Source organism: Vicia villosa, unplaced genomic scaffold (genome assembly GCF_029867415.1).
Source record: "Vicia villosa cultivar HV-30 ecotype Madison, WI unplaced genomic scaffold, Vvil1.0 ctg.001755F_1_1, whole genome shotgun sequence".
NCBI classification, from domain to species: Eukaryota; Viridiplantae; Streptophyta; class Magnoliopsida; order Fabales; family Fabaceae; genus Vicia; species Vicia villosa.
Window position 1 is genome coordinate 184055 of NW_026705717.1, and position 21273 is coordinate 205327.

Below are 21273 nucleotides of genomic sequence, written 5' to 3' on the forward strand. Positions count from 1 at the left end.
CCTACCAGAGCGCTTTTTCCAGAAAAGCGCTCTTAAAGGGGGGCCTACAAGAGCGCTTTTTCCAGAAAAGCGCTCTTATAGGGGGGCCTACCAGAGCGCTTTCAGAAGCGCTTTTGTTAGCTACGCCAGCGCCACCTTTCACAGCGCTTTTAAGCGCTTTTAAAGGCTATAAAAAGCGCTTTTAAAGCCCTTCCTCGTTGTAGTGTGTACCCCATATTGCTTCAGTACTATCATGTCAGATCTCATCATAAGTTATCTCTACATAAATAATAATTACATAAAATGTTATGCTCTTTATAATCTGACTCAAAAACATTAAAATGCACTAAATTAAATGAGTAGATCCCTGAATATAAAAAAAGTAAGCTCTATAATTGTCTTACACCATTAATTCACATCACCGATTCTAAAATCGTACATCATTAATTAACATCCATTCAAATTATGAGACGAGAACAAGAATGATGTAAGAGAAATTACAATACATTGAAATTATGAATGTGTTTTTGGAAGATATTATAATAATACGAAATCGGTTCATATTCTTAGAACTCACAATTGGGTTAACTTAACGATTCTTATTGAAGTGCAATGATGTTGGCATCATGAGAAATTATAAAACATTAAATAACTCATTAAAATTTAAAACTCAAACCAATAAATAAGGCTGAAAATTCTTCTCAAATACTCCTATACATTGAAAATCGTTCCTTATAACAAATATCAGTAGTAGTACTATTCAATGAACCTTTAGTTCTCCCTATATATAATTCTTTGCCTATACAAAGAAAAAACAAATCAATATTTCTGAATTCCTATATGGCTATATCCCAAATATTATTAATTATGATGATATGATAAAAACTATATTAATGTAGTATTTAATAATTATTATAAACAATTAGTTCAACTTTTTTATCAAAATTAACTCAACTTTTCAATGAAGAAGCAAAATTCAATCTTTTGATCAATGATGAACTTAACCCGTTAAGATTTTAGTTTATTTATTTATTTTTATTGTTATAGACATTTATTTCATAAATGTGAAATTATGATATAAAAATAATAATAATTGCAAACATAAAAATAGAATATTAATTGCAAATATAAAAATAGGATAATTGTGTAAATGTGTTACTATATTGATATAATAATTTAAAATGGAAATAATATGAGTTGTTCTATAAAGATATTTTTTTAATTATAAATAATTAGATAGTAAATAAAAAAATAAATTATAAAATAAAAAATATTAATATGATAAATATTTTTTCGTATAATTAAATTATACAAAAATATTAAAAAAACTATATTTATAAATATTACAATGTTTAAACTGCCCAATAAAAATTTACATTATCCAGTGTTTGATGTTTGCACTATTCAATATGATATTTTTTTTGGGCAGTTAACCGAACCAAGACACTAAGTGACAAGGGGTGAACACCTCTTGAATACCTTGATCTTTTAAATTAAAATGCATTAATTAACAAGGACAACAAGTGACAATGGGGATCGCTCCTGTTGAATACCTTGGGTAAAGACGTGCTAGGTGAGCACCTATGCTCAATCCCTTACTAAACGTCCCCAAATATCTCCTTACCATTTTAAAACTCTTTTCATAAACGAGACACTTAGTCAATTTCATATGCGAACATACTTCCACATGTGAAGATCGAATATCTTCCACTCGAATGCGATGATGGCCAAAATCTCGTCTAACTCTTGATTTAGTTATCCATTCTTGTAGTGATCTCTTATCCAAGTGCCCGTAGTATTGTCTCCATTTGAAAGCGATCGAGTACCTCTCGCAAAAATCAATCAACAAAACTTTCGTGGTTCTTCGCCCGAACTACGATTGCTCTGACTTTCCCATTGCACGAGGGAATACGTAGGCACAAGATACAAACGTCTTGGCGAGCATAATAATAAAAAAATCTTTTCTTTTTCTTCACAATAATAATAAAAACCCTAAAAAAATCCTTTCTTTATCTTTTCTCGATTAATAAGCTCAAGAACACAAACATTACGCTAACACTCAAACACGAAACTAACTAAGTGGGTCCCATCGAGTACGATGGAGGTGAGGGGTGCTAATACTTTCCCCTTGCTTAACCGACTCCCGAACCCAAATTTGATTGTGATGACCATCTTATCCTTTTCTTTTTATTTGTGGGTTTTATCGATATTTTCCCTTTCCATTTTGGAATAAATAAAGTTCGGTGGCGACTCTGTTGATATTTCAAGCGCGCGATTACGCTTGAGTATTTTTTACCGATACACTAAGGTGGTGGTGGATTGTGTAAATGGCTTCTCCAAGTTGGTTGCCCTAGAATCTGTGATTGTGGACATTAAGGTGTGCTTAAGTTCTCTTAATTTTGCTTCTTTATTGTTTCATAGTCGTAGGTGTAATTCTCAGGCCCACAATTTAGCTAGATTATCTTAATGGGTTGGTGAGTATCCATCAGAGGAAATTTCTGCTATTGTACCTTCTGCAAGTTTGCTATCTTAATGAAATCTTTTTCATTTAAAAAAAAAGGAGCCTTCTCTTGAAATAAACGCAAAAAATAAAACGACGTTAAAATCATAAATCAAATTATCATAATAATCAAATTAACTTTGATAAACTATGCAAATTTACTCAAAGCATAAGACAATGCTGTAAACACAATCAAACATAAACACAAAAATAAACAAGTAGAATTAGAAATCAATTAGGGTTTAAATATTAAAAAAAAGGATTACCGTTAATTTGATGATTAAAGATTTTCTGAGATTTCGGCATCGTTATTAGGTGGTGGATATTTGAAGTTTTTCTGTAGCAGACGTAGAGGAAGAAGAGAAGACGAGAGAGAGGAAGATGAAGAAGAAGAAGAAGATGAAGAAGAAAACAGATCCATAGTGAGAGAGAAAGAGATAAAGGATGAGAAAGAAAGAGGAAGAGAAACCATTTTCAATAAAGTGCATTGAATGAGAAATACAATTATTGAATACGTATGAGAAATACAATTATTGAAGACCTTGATATTCTGTAACCGCCACGTTATGGAGAAATTGGAAGTGGAGAACGAAAACAATACGAAGTTTTTGGAAGAAAATATTTGCTGGGGCATGAGGAAGCCACATGTCAAATTTTGAGAAGAAAAGAGTCAATTTTCTTATATGATAGATAAGTGTATCATTTGACAAAATTAATTTTTAACAAACAATTTAAGTTTTACTTTTGGTTTTTAATGTAATTTTATTTTGTATCGTTTAAATATACTTTTAAATTCAATTTTCATTTTCTATTTATGATAATTAAAGTAGGATAAAACTTATATAGTATTATTTCTTAGATATTCTTTTAAATAAAAATATAATAAATGTATAATTTTATATATATGCAATTTTATTTTATTTTTACTTTTTAAAAGATATTTAAATACATTTATTATATATTTTCATTGAAAAAAATATAAATTACACCTAACAAATTGTATCTAATTTTTTTCATTAAAATGTACTACTATTAATAATTGAGAAAATGAACAATGTACTGTTTTAAACTGTCAACCAATCACAATCATGTATTCAATTAAATCACTCTGTTATTTTAAAAAAAAATTAATGGCATGACAAATTGATGGTTTTTTATTGGATGACAGTGTAGAACTATTTTATATTGTCAATGCATATATCCATTAAACCCTTAATAATTAATAAAAATAACTTGATAAAATAATTATTATTATCTTTTTGTTTATAACTTTTTCTTAAGTTATGTGATGTACTATAATTATCTAAAATTAACAAATAATTATTAAAATCTTGAAATTGTTACCTCCAAAAAAAAGGTTAAATTTTACTCCATGAATAGTCTTTTTTTTAAAAGCAAAAATAAAAAATATTTGACAATTTCTTTATAGACCTCCATGTCTTCTTAGAAACCTGTGGTGAAAATTCCAAAATATCCCTATAGTTCGGAAGTGAATCTCCGAAGGTAATTTTTTTAGAAAAAAAGGATTATTTCGGATATCATATACGAAGACACTTTTTTTTAAAAAAAATGTGACTTAAATCAGCACCTTATTTTTATATATAAAATTAATAATGATAATAATAATAATAAAGATATTTATTTACTATTTATTTATTATTTTTTATGATACATAAACAAAAATCATTTTATAAACTAATTTTCAAAAACAATTTTATAGTTAAAAAAATTCATTTTATAAACAAAATTTCCAAAACAATTTTAAAGTTAAAAATTAATATGAAATTTATAAAAAAATAATTAATTGCGTATGATTTTTATTTTTTAATTTATAATTAGAATTAGAATAGAAATATCAACAGTATAACTATCATTATTATTATTATTTATAACTTATAACTTATATCAATTTTAAGATATCCAAATTAATCAAATTTCAAAATTTTTAATTTTTTGAGATTTTTTCGGATATGCATATCCGAAAAAATCTCTAACATTTTTTTGAGATTTTTTCGGATATGTAAATCTGAATTAATCAAAATCCCATTTTTTTGGTGTTTTCGGAGATGTATCTCCGAATTAACCAAAATCTCAATTTTTTTAAGATGTTTTCGAAAATACATCTCTAAAAAATATTTTGAGATTTTCAGCAGGAGTTTTCACCCAATAAGGTCTATAAAGAAATTGTCAAATATTTTTATATACTAAAAGAAAAAACGAAATCCAAAGTCTATAGCAGTAGGAGAGAGATACCAACCATAACTGAATAAAAAACACAGCTACACACGCATGCAGAGAATCACAAAGAACAAGAAAAGCTAAAGCAAAAAGGAAATAAAAATAGTAGTAACATTCAAGTAAGAACCACACTTTCCAACACCTAGAAAGAAATAAAACGCCTGACCTACTCAAAACTGTAGTCCACATAGTCCTTAATGTCACATTTATGCTATAAAACTACCTCTCATGTTTCTCTCATGAACACTCAAATCAAAATTATCAAAAGATGGGCGAGGGAAGAGGCAGTGCAAGTAGCACAAGTGTTGTTACAATGCTACTATTATGTATGTTTGTGTTTCATCCTAACATGATTCATGCAGAAACATACATTGTTGGTGATGGCCAAGGTTGGACCTTTGGTGTTCAAAGCTGGCCTGCAGGAAAAATATTCAGAGAAGGTGACATACTTGGTAAGCATCTTAATCTTATACATGCTATTTTATTTTTTTAAACATCAAAATAATCAATGCTTGGTTCAATAATGAATTATTATTATTATTATTATTATTATTATTATTATTATTATTATTATTATTATTATTATTATTATTATTATAATCTAAGACATAGTTTATATTTTAACTGTTGTTTACATGCAGTGTTCAATTACATTCCTTTGATACACAATGTGGTGAGAGTGAATGAGTTTGGCTATAAGTCATGTGTAGCTCTAGGAGGATCTGAGTTGCATGCATCTGGAGCAGATAGAATTAAACTTACTAAAGGAGCTAACTACTTCATATGTGCTGTTCCAGGTCATTGTAATCGAGGACAGAAAATTGCAGTGAATGCTTATTAATCTCTTAACTAATGCCTTGTAATTTTCAATTTTTATGAATTTATCTATCCAAGGCATCTTTTCAAGGCAGTGTTGTAATTTTGCTTTTCGAGATATACTAATGGAAAGGACTGCATTGTTGTATTGAATTGCTATAGAATGATGGATTTAGTACTAGTATCTTATTAATTCTTTTGTTTTCATAATTTTGATAGTCAAAAGTATCATAGAGTAATTAAATTACATAACTTTCTTGATATATATTTTTTCAATTTTTTAAACCTTCTCCTAAAAAATTAGTAGTATAATAACTTATTTTTTTTATAAACAATTGAATTAGAATTTCTTGATATATATTTTTTCAATTTTTTAAACCTTCTCCTAAAAAATTGGTAGTATAATAACTTATTTTTTTTATAAACAATTGAATTAGAATGAGTATAAGAGATACTCGACCCTAATTACAAAGGAATAGAAGAAAAGACAACTTCCTACAACACAAAACAAGTCTATAGATTAGATTTTCACTCCTGCCACGAACGAGAAACACAAACAGATATCTTAAACTTAACTTGGAACCAATCTCAAAATAAGCACTTAATAGACCTAACAATATCTATATTAACTAAAATTTCACCCTTAAACAAGATGGAACTCCTACACATCCACAAAGACACAAACAACGCGAGCTAGAACCATAGACTAGACGTGGAAAACCAGAGGCTCACGTTCACAGAGGATCTGAAGGAGGTTCAAAGATCCTTTGGCTCATTGAAGGAGGTTCAAATAGGTCATTTGGCTCACGAAATGACAAAGATTGGCACGTCCATTTCTGAACTAATTAGACATGTTGACTTATTCTCCCAGGCCCCTTTTGACATGTTAGTCATAAATACTAGAGTGATGTGCCATCGCCCCGTCGTCAACGTCTCCTCTATGAGACTAGTGTTACAATGAAAGGAAAAAAATGACGAGGAGAATAGAGTCGTCGTGGAAGAGGAGGTAAGTAAGCTAATAAGTGTCGGTTTCATCACATATGTAAAATACCTAACATGGCTAGCCAATATGGTATTGATAAAAAAAACCATCAAATAAGTGGCACAAGTGTGTGGATTTCACCGACCTACATACAACTTTCCTAAATATCACTTTCCAGATATTAATCGTCTGATTGATTGATCCTCAAGCTATCAGACAGTGAACTTGATGGATTCCTACTTAAGGTACAACTAGATTAAAATGGATCCCCAATTGATGCGCCCAAGACGACATTCATATAAAACCATGACAACTACTATTATAATGTCATGCCTTTCATCCTCAAGAATACAGTTTGCACCTACCAGCGACTCATGGACGCCATATTTTCCAAACAGATAGCGTAGAATTCGAAAGTCTATGTCAACAACATGATAGTAAAGACCTGAAAAGAGCGTAGTCATGCAGCAGACTTGGAGGACATCCTGCAATCAGTTAGGAAGTACAACATGCTCATGTATCCCGCCAAGTGCTCATTCGGGTGCCTGCGAGAAAGTTATTTTGCTTCATGCTAACGAAAAAGGGCCATTGAAGCAAAACTAGATAAGTGTCAAGTTTCCTTTGATGTGCGGGCGATCAGGCTTTTCTTTTCATCTTTGCTCTCAAGAAGAAGGAGAAGTTCAGGTAGACAGGGGAATGTGAGGATATGTTCTCAAGAATAAAAACCTTCTTCACGTCTCCGCCTATCCTCACTCTCCAAAGAGAGGGGTCGACATTAGACCAGGCGATGAGCTCAATAGTCTTCCAAGGTGTAGTTCCATGGTTTTTGTATTGGCATAATTTTGCTAAAACATGGTTCTTAACTGATGTTGAACAAGATGTTGTAACATCCTATTCAACTGTCATAACAGGTTCTGCTGTTATGTGTTTTGACAGATGTTATGACAGTTTATACCAGAACATCCTGACAGTTCAGACTGGTTTTTAAACCTTGAATGATTTGATTGAAAAATATGAGAATATGGAATATTTAGATAATCATTACATGCAATCAAGGGATGATTAGGACAAATGCATATTAGTCTCAGTTTTTAGAAAAATGATGTTTGAGATTTCTTTTAGAAAACTAAGATTTGATTTGATATTATTTGTTCCTAATTTGTGAAAAGATCTTGCAACTGTTTTTAAAAAAGAGAAGATTAGATTCTTATTAAAGTTCAAGCCCATTCTACAAGTATCTATAAAAAGGAACTTGGAAAACCTAGTTTCTCAAACTTTCTTGTAAGGAAAGCCATGGGAGCAATAAGGGTTTCTATTTTGGTAGTTCTTCAAGTCCTTCGTGTTTTGTGTTATTTTGTGTCACTCATGTATCTTTTGAAACATTGAGATGGACATGTGTTCTCACTCTTGAAGCTTTTAAGTAAGAGAGTTGAGTGGTGTTCTTGATCAAAGCTCTTAAGCAAGATCAAGTATTATTCTTAGTTAGGGTGCTTAACTAAGTATTTTGTTTATTGGAAAGTGTTATCTTTCTACTTGGGTTCTCTTGGTCACGAGGAGTGTGATTGTTTTATCACCATGGTTGTTTTAAAAGTTTTGGAACATCCTTTTAATAAAGACAAAGAAGGAAATATGTCCTTAAAAGCTGAAGAAGATTGGTCTGATGAGGATGATAAATTTTCTCTTGCAAACTCCAAGGCTCTGAATGCTCTATCCAATGGAGTAGACAAGAATGTGTTCAGGTTAATCAACACCTATATTGATGCAAAAGATGTATGGGAAATCCTCAGGATAACTTATGAAGGCACATCTAAGGTAAAAATGTCTAGGCTCCAGCTTCTCACTTCCAAATTTGAAAATATGAAGATGAGTAATGATGAAACTATCTAGCAATATCATATGAAGATTCTTGAAATTGCTAATGGATCCAGTGCATTGGGAGAAAAATGTCAAAAGAAAAAATTGCAAGAAATTTTTTTAGGTCTCTACATAGGAAATTTGATATGAAAGTGACAATCATTGAAGAAGCTCATGACATCACTATCATAACGGTTGATGAACTTGTTGGTTTACTTCAAACTTTTGAATTAGCTATTAATGACAAGTTTGAGAAGAAGAACAAAAGTATAGCCTTTGTATCTATCTCTGAAGATAAAATATGTAAAATTGATCTAGATACTGAGGAAGGACTATCCAAAACTGTTGTGTTACTTGGGAAGCAATTCAATATAATTCTGCATAGAATGGCCAGAAGAGGAAGACCTAATGTTAAGAACATCTCATTTGACATCAAGAACAATAGTGATTCTTAGAATAATACCATATTTGAAGAAAATTCCATTAAAAGCAAAGGTATTCAATGTTATGAGTGTGATGGATATGGTCACATTACACCATAATGTTCAACCTATCTCAAGACTCTCAAAAAGGGGTTGGTTGTATCTTGGTCTGATGACGATGATGAGTCAGAAGATGAAACTACTACTAAAACTGCCAAACTTGTGATGGCTCTCCCTGGTAGATGGGCTGATGAAGTAGAATCTTGTGATGAAAATGATCTTTATAAAGACATGAATGTGTCCCATAAGGATACCGATGACAGGTGTGAAGAAAATCTCAGTACTGTAGAAGAACAAAGAAAGATCATTAATGATCTTGAAATTGAAAAGAATGAACTTCTGTGCACTGTCTCTCATTTGAGAAATGACGTAACTCTCTTAAATTCTAAGCTTGACAACCTGACAAACTCCTTCAAAAGGATAAACAGTGTAACTGGAATAATACAAGAAGCTGGAGTCACAAAAGTCAAATATCACTCTGATACTCTTCAAAGGAAAAAATCTGCTGAAAAGTCCTTTCATGCTGAAAAGAAAAGAATGACCAGCATGTCAAACCACATATTTCAACATCTTGACAGACTCAATGAGAATCCAAATTTCAACTCTTCAATTTGGCAATATCATTATTATGGTGAGTATGATCACATAAAACCATTCTGCTACAAATTCCTTAAAGATCAAAAGTCTGCAATTTATTCTAAAGCTGGTTATGTTAGAAAAAAGAGGAGTATCAAAGAATGATATGTCAACCTAATAACCCATACCACCTTGAGAAAAACAAGAAGAGAAGACTGGTACTTTGATAGTGAATGCTTTAGATACATGACAGGCATTCACATATTTCTAGTAGATATCAGGTACCATCCCTCATGAGCTATCAGATTTGGTGATGGGCTTAAGGATGAAATCAATGGAGTAGGTAAGGTAATATATGTTGGATCTCCAAAGTTAGAAGATGTCCTTCTTGTAAAAGGACTATCTGCTAATCTTATTAGCATCAGTCATCTATGTGATCAAGAGTTGTTGGTAAATTTCTCCAAATCTGAATGCTTGGTCAAAGATGAGAAAGAAGTTGTTCTTATGAAAGGTATAAGGACTAAAGACAACTGTTATCTATAGGAATCTCAAATTACTCCTATGTGCCCAATAACCAATGAAGATGAAGTGAAGATATGGCACCAGAAACTTGGCCACCTTCAGTTTAAAAGAATGAAGGACATCTGACTCAAAGGAATCATTAGAGGAATGCCAGGACTCAAAATTGAAGGAAAGCAAGTTCATAATGAGTGTGAATTAAAGACGAAAACCGTAATGTCACACCCAATGTTACAAAATCAGACTACCTCCAAAGTGTTGGAACTTCTTCACAAGTACTTAATAGAACCAAGGCCAATAAAAGGATTGGATGGATTAAGGTATGTCTTTCTAGTCATAGATGATTTTTCTAATTTAACATGGATAAATTTCTCAAATAAAAATCAGACTTTCTTGAAGTCTTTGAATTCTTATGCGAAGAAATTCAAGAAGATAGAAATGGTAAGGTCATAAAAGTCAGAAGGTACCATGACAAGGAGTTTAAGAATGCAAATTTTTCTGAATTTTGTATTTCAAAAGGCATTAGTCATTATTTCTCTTCACAACAAGATGGAATTATTGAGCAAAAGACTAGGTCAATACATGAATCAGTTGGAGTCATGCTTCATGCTAAAATTGCCACAAGAATCTTGAGTTGAAGCCATGAATACTGCATGTTATATTCATAACAAGGTGACTTTGAGAGGAAGAAATCCAACAACTTCTTATGAGTTATGGAAAGGAAAGAAGCCTGCAGTCAAACATTTTCATGTCTTTGGAAATAAATGTTATATTCTGACTAGCAAAGAGTCAATAAGAGATGAATGAATATTTTCGGGGTATGCTACGTGATATAGAGCTTATAGAGTATTTTAATCCAAATATAAGATTGCTATGGAATTTCTAAGTGTAGTCCTTGATGACTCAGTCTCTGAAGAGAAGACAAATGTTACAAAAAATGTTGAAACATCTCATGTGCAGACTATTGAAGAAATAGGAGATGAAATCAGTGAATTCACAAGCACTAAACAAATAGGTTCTCAATTAAGAAATTGTATATCTAATAAAGAACAAACAGAATAATCCGAGGAACTGGATTTAAAACACCCTAATACAAGGAGCATCACTGGGTTTAAAAAGAAACTATCTCATGACGATGGATGTTTTGCCTTGAGAAATAGTCTGTCTTTTTGGATCAATGAGAAGCAAGCACATGCTTCTTGGTTAAATACTGAAGCTGATTTAGGGAAACTACATGATGTTTCTCTGAAGTGATAAAACAAGTGTTGAAGGATTATAATGTCAACCATAATGTCTTGACATTACATTGTGCTGATCTGAATATTATCAGACATCTAATTCAACATGAATGGAACATGAATCTTGATATCCAATTAATCAAGAATTTTGTTGAAGGAAAGATTGTTTACTCAGGAACATAATGACAACAAGGAACAACTTACTGTAGTGCTTAAAATAAATCAAAACATAATTAGTAGAGTCGGAACTTGCACTATTAAAGAGTTATAATAATTACAGACATGGAGGTGTAACACCCCATTTCTACCCGGCGAATATTAATAAAATCAGAGTCACAAAATCTCAATATACAATGTCCTTTAATCACGTATAAAACATATACATAACACTTAAAACTCGGATGAACCATTAACAATACAATTTAGTCTTTAGAACAAGACAACTTTTAACATTTAGCAGCGGAACCATAATTTCAAGGGTTAAATAAGTTTTTGGTCCCTATAAATATTGCAGTTTTTATTTTTAGTCCCTCCCTGCCTTTAGGCAACGGTTTTTACAAAAAAAAACCGTTGCCAAAACCAACTAAAGTCGTTGCCAAAACCCATGAGGGACTAAAAATGAAACTGCAATATTTATAGGGACCAAAAACTTATTTAACCTTAATTTCAACGTAAATGACATAACATCTTGTCCAACCGAAAACAACTTCAAAACAACAAGGTACGTTAATAAATTCAACTTAAAGTTCAGCAACTAAATATAATAACAACGATAAAACACAAGCGTTCATCCCCCCCGAGTGTTACGTATCAGAGCGACGACACCTGACTCGAACTAATGAAGGTAAACAACATTCACTTCTGGATTACCTGCACGTTACCAACATAAGGGTAACATTCAAACAAAAGAGGTGAGAGATCAAACAATATAAACGAGTTTATGATAAATAATATATTAGACTCATATTATATAAAATTATTACTTCACAACCATTCATACAACATTTACAGCAATTATGTCATCAACATATTATAACAACTTTTTCATTAACATGCAATAACAACTTTATATAATAACTTATTAATATAATGGAAATCAGGATAAACAATATATATTAGAACCAGTTCATATGAAAATCACGCCTCACAACATTTTAGAGCAATATTATTCACCACATGATCATCAACATAATATAACAACAACCCATCAACAGATCAACTCAAATACGCATCAACTCAAATACACATCAATTCAAATACACAACAATGAATACGACTCAACAAATGAACATGCATGTGGTACCATTGGAGCAGAACTCCCAACTTAGAAACGAAGAAGAACTCCCAACTTAATAATTGCCAATATCCGAGGCGTCAACAAGGCATAAGCCTTCAACTTCAACGTGGTGCCAATCCAGGCCAACTTGTAGAGCATAAGTCCCAAACAAGGATATGCCATGTATGCAAACAACTTAAGACACACACCAAAGCAACGATACAACATTAACAACACAACCACAACGTCATAACAACAATAGTAACGACAACAACAACTTAATAGCAACTCAACAACTTAGTCAACCTTGTACCAATAAATAGAGACACTCATCACATTTCAACGTTGGCCATAGGCCTACAATTTTATATCAATATGGCAACAACAACATATTCAATAACAACATTAATCAAAAACACATATTTCAACAACATCATTAATCAACAACAAACAACATAAATAATTCACCGAAATATATTTAAGGTCTACTCAATTATTCGAGTAAAATTAACTAAATTCGGTTAATTGAATTCTCCAGTTAAACTACGAATATACATCAACTTAATTAAAATCACTATTTCTATCAACCTGTTAATTATTTTCTATTTTATTTAACCTGCTAATTCTTGTTGTTATATAAAATATATTGTTATTATATCCTCATGTAACCTACTATTAGTTTACTGCTACTATTATTCTTATTACCAACTGCCTAATCCTTAATCATAAACAGTAGCACAATCTAATTTAATAAACAAAATAAAAGAACAAGATACATAAAACATGGCACGAGTGTCCCAGGAACAAACAAAACAAACAAACGCATGGAGGCACTATGACGGTCGTCACAGTGGGGTGTGCTCATCGGCATCCTCTCCCTTCCCTCCCATGCCGGTCGGCACCTAATATTTTCCTTTTTAACCAAATAATAATAATATTCTTATTGGGCCTAACAACACACCTCCCACTCCTACTACCATAAATACTTAATTAAGTCCATAATAATATTGTCTTATAATACTCCAATAAATTAATACTATATTATTTTCTACAACTTAATCAACCCATCGATTAAATAATATCTCATAGTATTTTGCCAATAATTCCAACTTCAACATTTTTAACAATTAAATTTCGCAATAATTTAATTAAATAATTAATTAAATTATCGAGGTGTTACATAGGAATGAAACTGTTACTGCATCTTTCCTCTATTTTTTGAAGCTGATACTCAAATTGCTAGGGACAAGGGATGGAACAGAAGAACTCTGCAAGACAGCCACAAGGAATACAGAAGGCTTTTTGACAGGGGCAAGAGATGGAAGATCACCTAAAAGTGATCTTCTTATGTGTTTCCAACTATTTGTATGTTTTCAATTGTTTGTGTGTTTCCAACTGTTTGTGTGCTTCCAACCATTTGTGTGTGTTGCTTGCTTGCAATATTTTTGTGCTTCCATTTATTTTACATTTCGTGTTCTGATTTGTAACACTAGGTGGGGGTGAACAATGTCTTTTTATTCTGTTTATGTTAAATGGAGAATGGGATGTTATACTCTCTCCGGGGTGATACTTATGTTGTTATCAGAATATTTTTCTCGTGTTTCATTTGATTTTAATAAAGTATATTCACGAGACTTATTTGTTTGCAAAACATGTTTATCTTTATAATTATGCTGTGATGAAACCTTAAGTGAAGGTAGGCATACGATGATAGGTGTTGAATGTTTTATTTTGAATTTTAAGTGTTGTAGAGCAGATGTGTTTGATGTCGAGTAACATCCTATGTGTAAATATGTGTTTTCTACATGCTTTATTTTATAATAATAAGCGCGGGGTGTTTAGGGTTTTACAGGAGTGCTTTCTTTGAGCACTCTGAATTTTAACAAGAAGGCCCAATTTTCAGAAGAGATTAAAAGATCCCAGCAAGGTTTCTTGTTGAAAGCTTCGTTGAAGTTAGAAATTAACCTTAGGCCTAAACCACCCTGCTCCAGAGGTTTGCTCACCTTAGACCAAGCCACACTAAATAGCTTAGTCTTACTGATATCTCCAATTCTTTGATCAAAGACTTGGGCCAAGATTTAACCATTTGTACCCTACCTGCAAAGTTGAGAAGAGAACCTTTCCACTTGGCCAACTTAGATATAACTTTGTTAAGGATAGGTCTAAGATGCCTGGCTTTAGGTTTACCTTTAAATATAGGAACACCCAAATAAGAGAAGGGAATACGTCGAATTTTAACCCTTAACTAATTACAAATATGGTGCAACCTAGCCTTACTAACAAACCTAACGAAGATTATTGATTATTAGGGACTCACCATTTGACCTGAAGAAAAAGCATGCCTAGAGAAGAAGTTAATCAGAAAAGCTATGGTGCCTTTGTCACCTCTATAAAACACCATGACATCATCAGCAAATAAACAATGAGAGGGATCTTCAAAACCTCTAAGGCCAGGGATAAGCTTGATTTTATTCCGATTGACTAGATTTGTAAAATGCCATACATATATGTCTAGAATAATATGCGTGAGGTATTATAATATGGTACATGAATGTCATACATAAGCAGCGAAATAGGATAAGTATCAGTACAATGCATAAAAGTCGAATGTATCATGGCCAAAAGGTAAAATCTCGTAGGTACTTATACATAATCCATAAAGTACATAAGTTGAAAAGCTAAAAACAGAATAATATCTAGCCAAGAAACTCCTTCAAGCAAGCTAGGCCTTCCTACCTTTTTCCTTTGTATTGCCTCGAAAAACCTGAAAAAGATATAATAGGATTGGTATGAGATTACTAAATATGAGTGAGTCCCCCTATCTTACAGGTTCACTATGTTCTACAGGGTACATGCATTGAAACAGATCCACCATTGATCCCGCGTTTCTTCACTATCAAGTTCAGGAAAACACAACAACACATAACATCACAATTGGGAGTCTCGTGACCACCCAATTATAAAGCACCAATCACACAACTAAAGCACAATAACCAAGTATGCAGACCCATACCCACATACGAGGAATCCAGAAGTAGTATTTACCTGTCTACCTCCACACAACACACCCTCAGTGAGTCTCAAGTTCCTAACGTCAAGAGACTTGCACAAACACACCGTGCAATGAGTCGGATGGGTCCAAGGTGATTTACGCCTATGTGGCTACACAACCTCATATGTGACGAGTTCATCGAAACTTATTTCAAAACAAAGTGACATTTACCTATGTGGCACTACGACCTGTAACATCCCGATTTTTATTAGCAATTTTATTAATTAGTTAATTGGTGTTTTAATTATTATTTGTTTTTAATTAATTATTATGTGGTATAATGATTATTTGAATATTTGAATACATATATGTATTTATGTTATTTGGTTACTAGAGATATTAATAAGATGATATGTTAATGGGCCTAATTAGTTAAATAAGGTTGGGTAATATTTGAGTTAAGCCCAAATTAGAGAAAAGAGATAGTAAGAGTTAGGTAATTTCATTTCTCATAACTTTGGCAAGAGGAATAGAAGAGAGTAGAAGAGAGAAGACAATTTGTGAAATTTCTTGAAGAGGAAGGAGATTGAATTGAGGTAAGGGTTAGAATCCAGATTATTATAGGTTTATATGATTGGGTAATGTTGTGTGTATGCTTGGTGTATGATCTCTTATTTTCTCAATTCCATAGAGTTGGAAAATGTTAGGGTTTATGTTGAACTTATGGGATTTGTGCTATTAATCATGTTTAATAATGTTTGTATGAGAACCAATGATTAGGAAGATGTTTAGGAACTTTTTATGTGTGTTAAATTGTGGTTTGGATGAGTTTTGGTTGGCAAAAATCGGATTTGAGTTGGTGTTGAAAGTGCTGAAAACGCATAGAATTTTGCTGTTCTAGTGTCATCCGCCGGGCGAGCACCAGGCGAGTGATGTTTTTTATGGTCACGCTACTGACTTGGAGCACCGAGCGAAGGATTTCTTCCGCTGGGCGAAAATGCCCTGTTTTGTGAAAATTCAAATGATCATAACTTTTGATTCGTAACTCCGTTTTATGCGTCGTTCGAAGCGTTAGGAAGTTAAGGTTATTATCTATATGATAAGATATAGTTGGTTAGAATTTGATGATTTAATTATGATGTTGTTGTATAAATGACATGTAATTGTGTATGTCATGGATTAATGTTAATTGTGGATAACATGTATTGGTATTTTGTACCATGTGCTAATTGGGATATTTGGGAAACGATGAATGCTAATTGTTATGCATTGTTGTAATTATTGTATGATAAATGTGTTTTGTACGATGGTTGAATAATTCAATTAGTTGAATTTTGGCTGAGGAATAGCGAGTTATCCGAGGATTTAGCCGAGGAGCTCCTAAGTTTGTTGTTTGATTAGGTAGCGAGTCATATGCTCTGATCATGTAACACTTGGGGGGTTTTCCTTTATTGACTTATGCTTATGTTTGGATATTGCTATCTTGTATGTATTTGATCGATACTTTGGATATGTTGTTAACGACTATGTTGCCTATATTTTATTTTGGTTTTATATGGAATAATTAAATATAGTATGGGATATATTCATTGAAATTGTTTGATAGCATGGTAGATATATTCTTTGAAATTGTTTGATAGCAATTCTATTTTCCGTGTGCGATGTGCATAATTTGATGAAAGCATGAGGTATTCAAGTGTGTTACGAGATGATTAGTGCATGTGTTGTATGTTTGTTTTGGGTTTTCAATTGTAGTGAAAACAACATGTGACGCCTCTTTTACTTTATGCATGCTAATACTCTGTGATTAATATGTTATATTTGGGGTTAGAAAAGGGGTGTTACATTAGTGGTATCAGAGCATGGTCGGCCAATTGGCCAGGTTATTAATGAGTTTATTCCCTTTGGTATGCGATATGTGTGTGAAACATTGTTGATACTCGGTGTGTTTCTAACAATTTCCTGCAGAGATGGGATTGAAACAAGTGGGGGAGAAGGTTATGCTTCTCTGATATTGTTCAGGTGTGAACAGTTGGTTTAATGTGCCGTGAGTGGAATAAGTGTAATTATCGGCGAGACTATGATGTTTTTCGGTTTGGCTGGAAGTGTGGATTCAAGGCCCTTATTTTGTTGGCTATGGTGCTTTTGGTGGTTTTGAGCACAAGTTTGAAGGGAACGCTGACGTGGCTGGGTAACGATGGTTTATTCTACCATCATGGCTTTCGACTACCTATTGACAAATTGAGGAACTGATCAACCTTAATCTCTTGTTGATAGTAGACGGGATCGTGTTGGAATATATAGACTTATCTTGCCAGCTTGATAGTATGTAAAGTGGATGAATCTGTGCGATATGGTGTAGAGTTGTTTATGTTATTGGCAACTTTGGATGTTCATGAGAAGAGAACAATTGGAGAATTGCCAATAGTTCGTAATTTTGCGGAGATATTTCCTATCGTCGGAACAAGAAATTGATTTTTCGATTGATTTAGTTCGCGGAACTAGTCCTGTATCGATGGCTCCATATCGGATGTTAACTTCTGAGTTGAAAGAGTTGAAGAGTCAACTTGAGGATTTTCTAGAGAAGAAGTTGTTTGCGAAGCTTTCTAAGTGTGAATTTTGGTTGAAAGTAGTAAGTTTTCTTGGCCATGTGATTTTGAGTGGAGGTATTTTTGTTGATCCTTCGAAGATTGAGGCTGTATCTCAATGGGAAGCTCCTAAGTCTGTTTTTGAGATCAGTAGTTTTCTTGGTTTGGTTGGTTATTATTGGAAGTTCATTGAGGAATTTTATAAGTTATCTTTGCCGTTGACGCAATTGACTAGGAAAGGTCAAGCTTTTATTTGGACTTCGCAGTGTGAAGTGAATTTTCAAGAGCTTAAGAGAAGGTTGACTACAACTCCTGTTTTGATTTTTCCGGATCTGTTAGAACCGTTTGTTGTGTATTATGATGCTTCTTTGATGGGTTTGGGAGGTGTTTTTATGCAAAAAGGATAAGTGGTAGCTTATGCTTCAAGGCAACTTAAAGTTCATGAGAGGAATTATCTGACACATAATTTAGAGTTGGCTGGCGTTGTGTTTGTTTTGAAACTTTGGAGGAATTATTTTTTTGGATCGAGATTTGATGTGTATAGTGATCACAAGAATTTGAAATATTTGTTTGATCAGAAAGAGTTGAATATGAGGCAAAGAAGATGGTTGGAGTTCTTGAAAGATTATGATTTTAGTTTGAATTACCATCCTGGAAAGGCGAATGTTGTAGCCGATGCATTGAGTAGGAAATCATTGCATATGTCTATGTTGATCATGTGGGAATTGGAATTGTTGGAACAATTTTGAGATTTGAGTTTAGTTTGTGAAGCGACGACTTCATGTGTTAAGCTTGGTATGTTGAAGCTTACTTGTGGTATTCTTGATGAGATTAGGGAAGGTCAGAAATCGGATTTGAAATTGGTCGACATAATGTCATTGATTAATCAAGGAAATGGTGGTGATTTCTGGATTGATGAGAATGGTGTCATGAGATGTCATGATCGAGTTTGTATTCCCCATGTTGTAGATTTGATAAAGAGGATTCTTGAGGAAGGACATCAAAGTGGTTTGAGCATTTATCCTGGTGCTACTAAGATGTATCAAGATTTGAGGAAATTATTTTGGTGGCAAGGTATGAAGAAAGATATAGCGGAATTTGTTTATTCATGTTTAACTTGTTAGAATCCAAGATTGAACATCAAAAGCCGTCTGGTTTGATGTAACTGTTATTTATTCCCGAGTGGAAGTGGGATAGCATTTCTATGGATTTTGTTTCGGGTTTTCCGAGAACGTCGAGTAATTATGAAGCGATTTGGGTCATTGTGGATAGATTGACAAAATCTGCTCATTTTATTCCGATAAGGATGGATTATTCGACGGAGAGACTTGGGAAGCTATACAGCGAGAGGATTGTTTGCTTGCATGGTATTCCATCGAGTATTGTTTCGGATAGAGATCTGAGGTTTAATTCTATATTTTGGGAAGGTTTGCAAAGTGCTTTGGGTACTAAGTTGCGTTTGAGTTCGGCATATCATCCGCAAATTGATGGTTAAACAGAGAGGATGATTTAGTCGCTTGAAGATCTTTTGAGGTCTTATGTTTTAGAATAAAGAGGAGCTTGGGATAGGCTTTTGCCTTTGATTGAATTTACCTATCACAATTGTTTCCATTCAAGTATTGAAATGGCACCTTTTGAAGCTCTTTATGGTATAAGGTGTAAAACTCCTTTATGTTGGTATGAATCTGGAGAGAGTGTTGTGGATGGACCGAGTTAGTTCAACAGACTACGGATAAGATTAATATGACTCAAGAGAAGATAAAGGCTTCTCAGAGTTGTCAGGAGAGTTATCATGATAAAAGGAGGAAAGCACTTGAGTTCGAGAAGGATGATCATGTGTTTTTGAGAGTTACTCCTGTGACGGGTGTTGGTAGGGCTATGAAATCACGTAAGTTGACGCCGCGTTTCATTGGTCCTTATCAGATTTCTGAGAGAGTAGGTGAGGTGGCTTATAGGATTGCATTGCCGCCATCACTTTCTAATTTGCATGATGTGTTTCATGTGTCTCAATTGAGAAGGTACATTGTGGATCCATCGCATGTTGTTCAATTAGATGATGTTCAAGTAAGGGATAATTTGACGATCGATACATCACCTATGAGAATTGAGGATCGAGAGGTGAAGAAGCTTCGTGGTAAGGAAATTGCTTTGGTGAAAGCAATTTGGGGTGGAGTGGCCGATGGCAATATCACTTGGGAACTTGAGGATAAGATGAAGGAATCGTATCCGGAGTTGTTCGTTTGAGGTAATTTTTTAGGCAGAAAATCTTTTAAGTGGGGGAGAGTTGTAACATCCCAATTTTTATTAGCTAATTTATTAATTAGTTAATTGGTGTTTTAATTATTATTTATTTTTAATTAATTATTATGTGGTATAATGGTTATTTGAATATATATATATATATATATATATATATATATATATATATATATATATATATATATATATATATATATATATATATATATGTATTTGTGTTATTTGGTTACTAGAGCTATTAATGAGATGATATGTTATTGGGCCTAATTAGTTAAATAAGGGTGGGTAATATTTGAGTTAAGCTAAAATTAGAGAAAAGAGATAGTAAGAGTTAGGTCATTTCATTTCTCATAACTTTGACAAAAGGAATAGAAGAGAGAAGATGGTTTGTGAGATTTCTTGAAGAGGGAGGAGATTGAATTGAGGAAAGGATTAGAATCTAAATTATTATAGGTTTATATGATTGGGTAATATTGTGTGTATGCTTGGTGTATGATCTCTTATTTTCCAAATTTCATAGATTTGGAAAATGTTAGGGTTTATGTTGAATTTTATGGGATTTGTGCTATTAATCATGTTTAATGATGTTTGTATGAGAACCCATGATTAGGAACATATTTAGGAACCTTTTATGTGTGTTAAATTGTGGTTTGGATGAGTTTTGGTTGGCAAAAATTAGATTTGAGTTGGTGTTGAAAGTGTTGAAAACGCACAGAATTTTGTTGTTCTGGTGTCATCCGTTGGGCGAGCACCAGGTGAGCGTGCGCTGGGCGAGCACTGGGCGAGTGAGGTTTTTTGTGGTCACACTACTAACTTGGAGCTCTGGGCGAAGGAATTCTTCCGCTGGGCAAAAATGCCATGTTTTGTAAAAATTCAAATGTTCATAACTTTTGATCCGTAACTCCGTTTTATGCGTCGTTCGAAGCGTTAGGAAACTAAGGTGATTATCTATATGATAAGATAGAATTGGTTAG

General features: G+C 33.0%; 2 protein-coding genes across 2 annotated transcripts; both read left to right on the plus strand.

Annotated features, from left to right (window-relative positions):
- Positions 1 to 4985: 4985 nt before the first annotated feature.
- LOC131636476 (basic blue protein-like) lies at positions 4986 to 5686 on the plus strand. The gene is made up of 2 exons (XM_058907081.1): positions 4986 to 5169; positions 5359 to 5686. The coding sequence occupies exons 1-2, from the start codon at positions 4986 to 4988 to the stop codon at positions 5556 to 5558; spliced, it is 384 nt and encodes a 127-aa protein (XP_058763064.1). The 3' UTR covers positions 5559 to 5686.
- A 14232-nt stretch (positions 5687 to 19918) lies between these two features.
- Positions 19919 to 20881, plus strand: LOC131636473 (uncharacterized). The gene is made up of 2 exons (XM_058907078.1): positions 19919 to 20222; positions 20820 to 20881. The coding sequence occupies exons 1-2, from the start codon at positions 19919 to 19921 to the stop codon at positions 20879 to 20881; spliced, it is 366 nt and encodes a 121-aa protein (XP_058763061.1).
- Positions 20882 to 21273: the final 392 nt, after the last annotated feature.

Excerpts from the sequence above, each read along its gene's own strand:
- LOC131636473 (XM_058907078.1), top strand. The coding sequence starts at position 19,919 with ATGAAATCACGTAAGTTGACGCCGCGTTTCATTGGTCCTTATCAGATT. Across the intron at positions 20,223-20,819 it reads TTGGGGTGGAGTGGCCGATG|ATTTGGAAAATGTTAGGGTT; the intron begins GCAATATCACTT and ends CAAATTTCATAG.
- LOC131636476 (XM_058907081.1), top strand. The coding sequence starts at position 4,986 with ATGGGCGAGGGAAGAGGCAGTGCAAGTAGCACAAGTGTTGTTACAATG. Across the intron at positions 5,170-5,358 it reads CAGAGAAGGTGACATACTTG|TGTTCAATTACATTCCTTTG; the intron begins GTAAGCATCTTA and ends GTTTACATGCAG.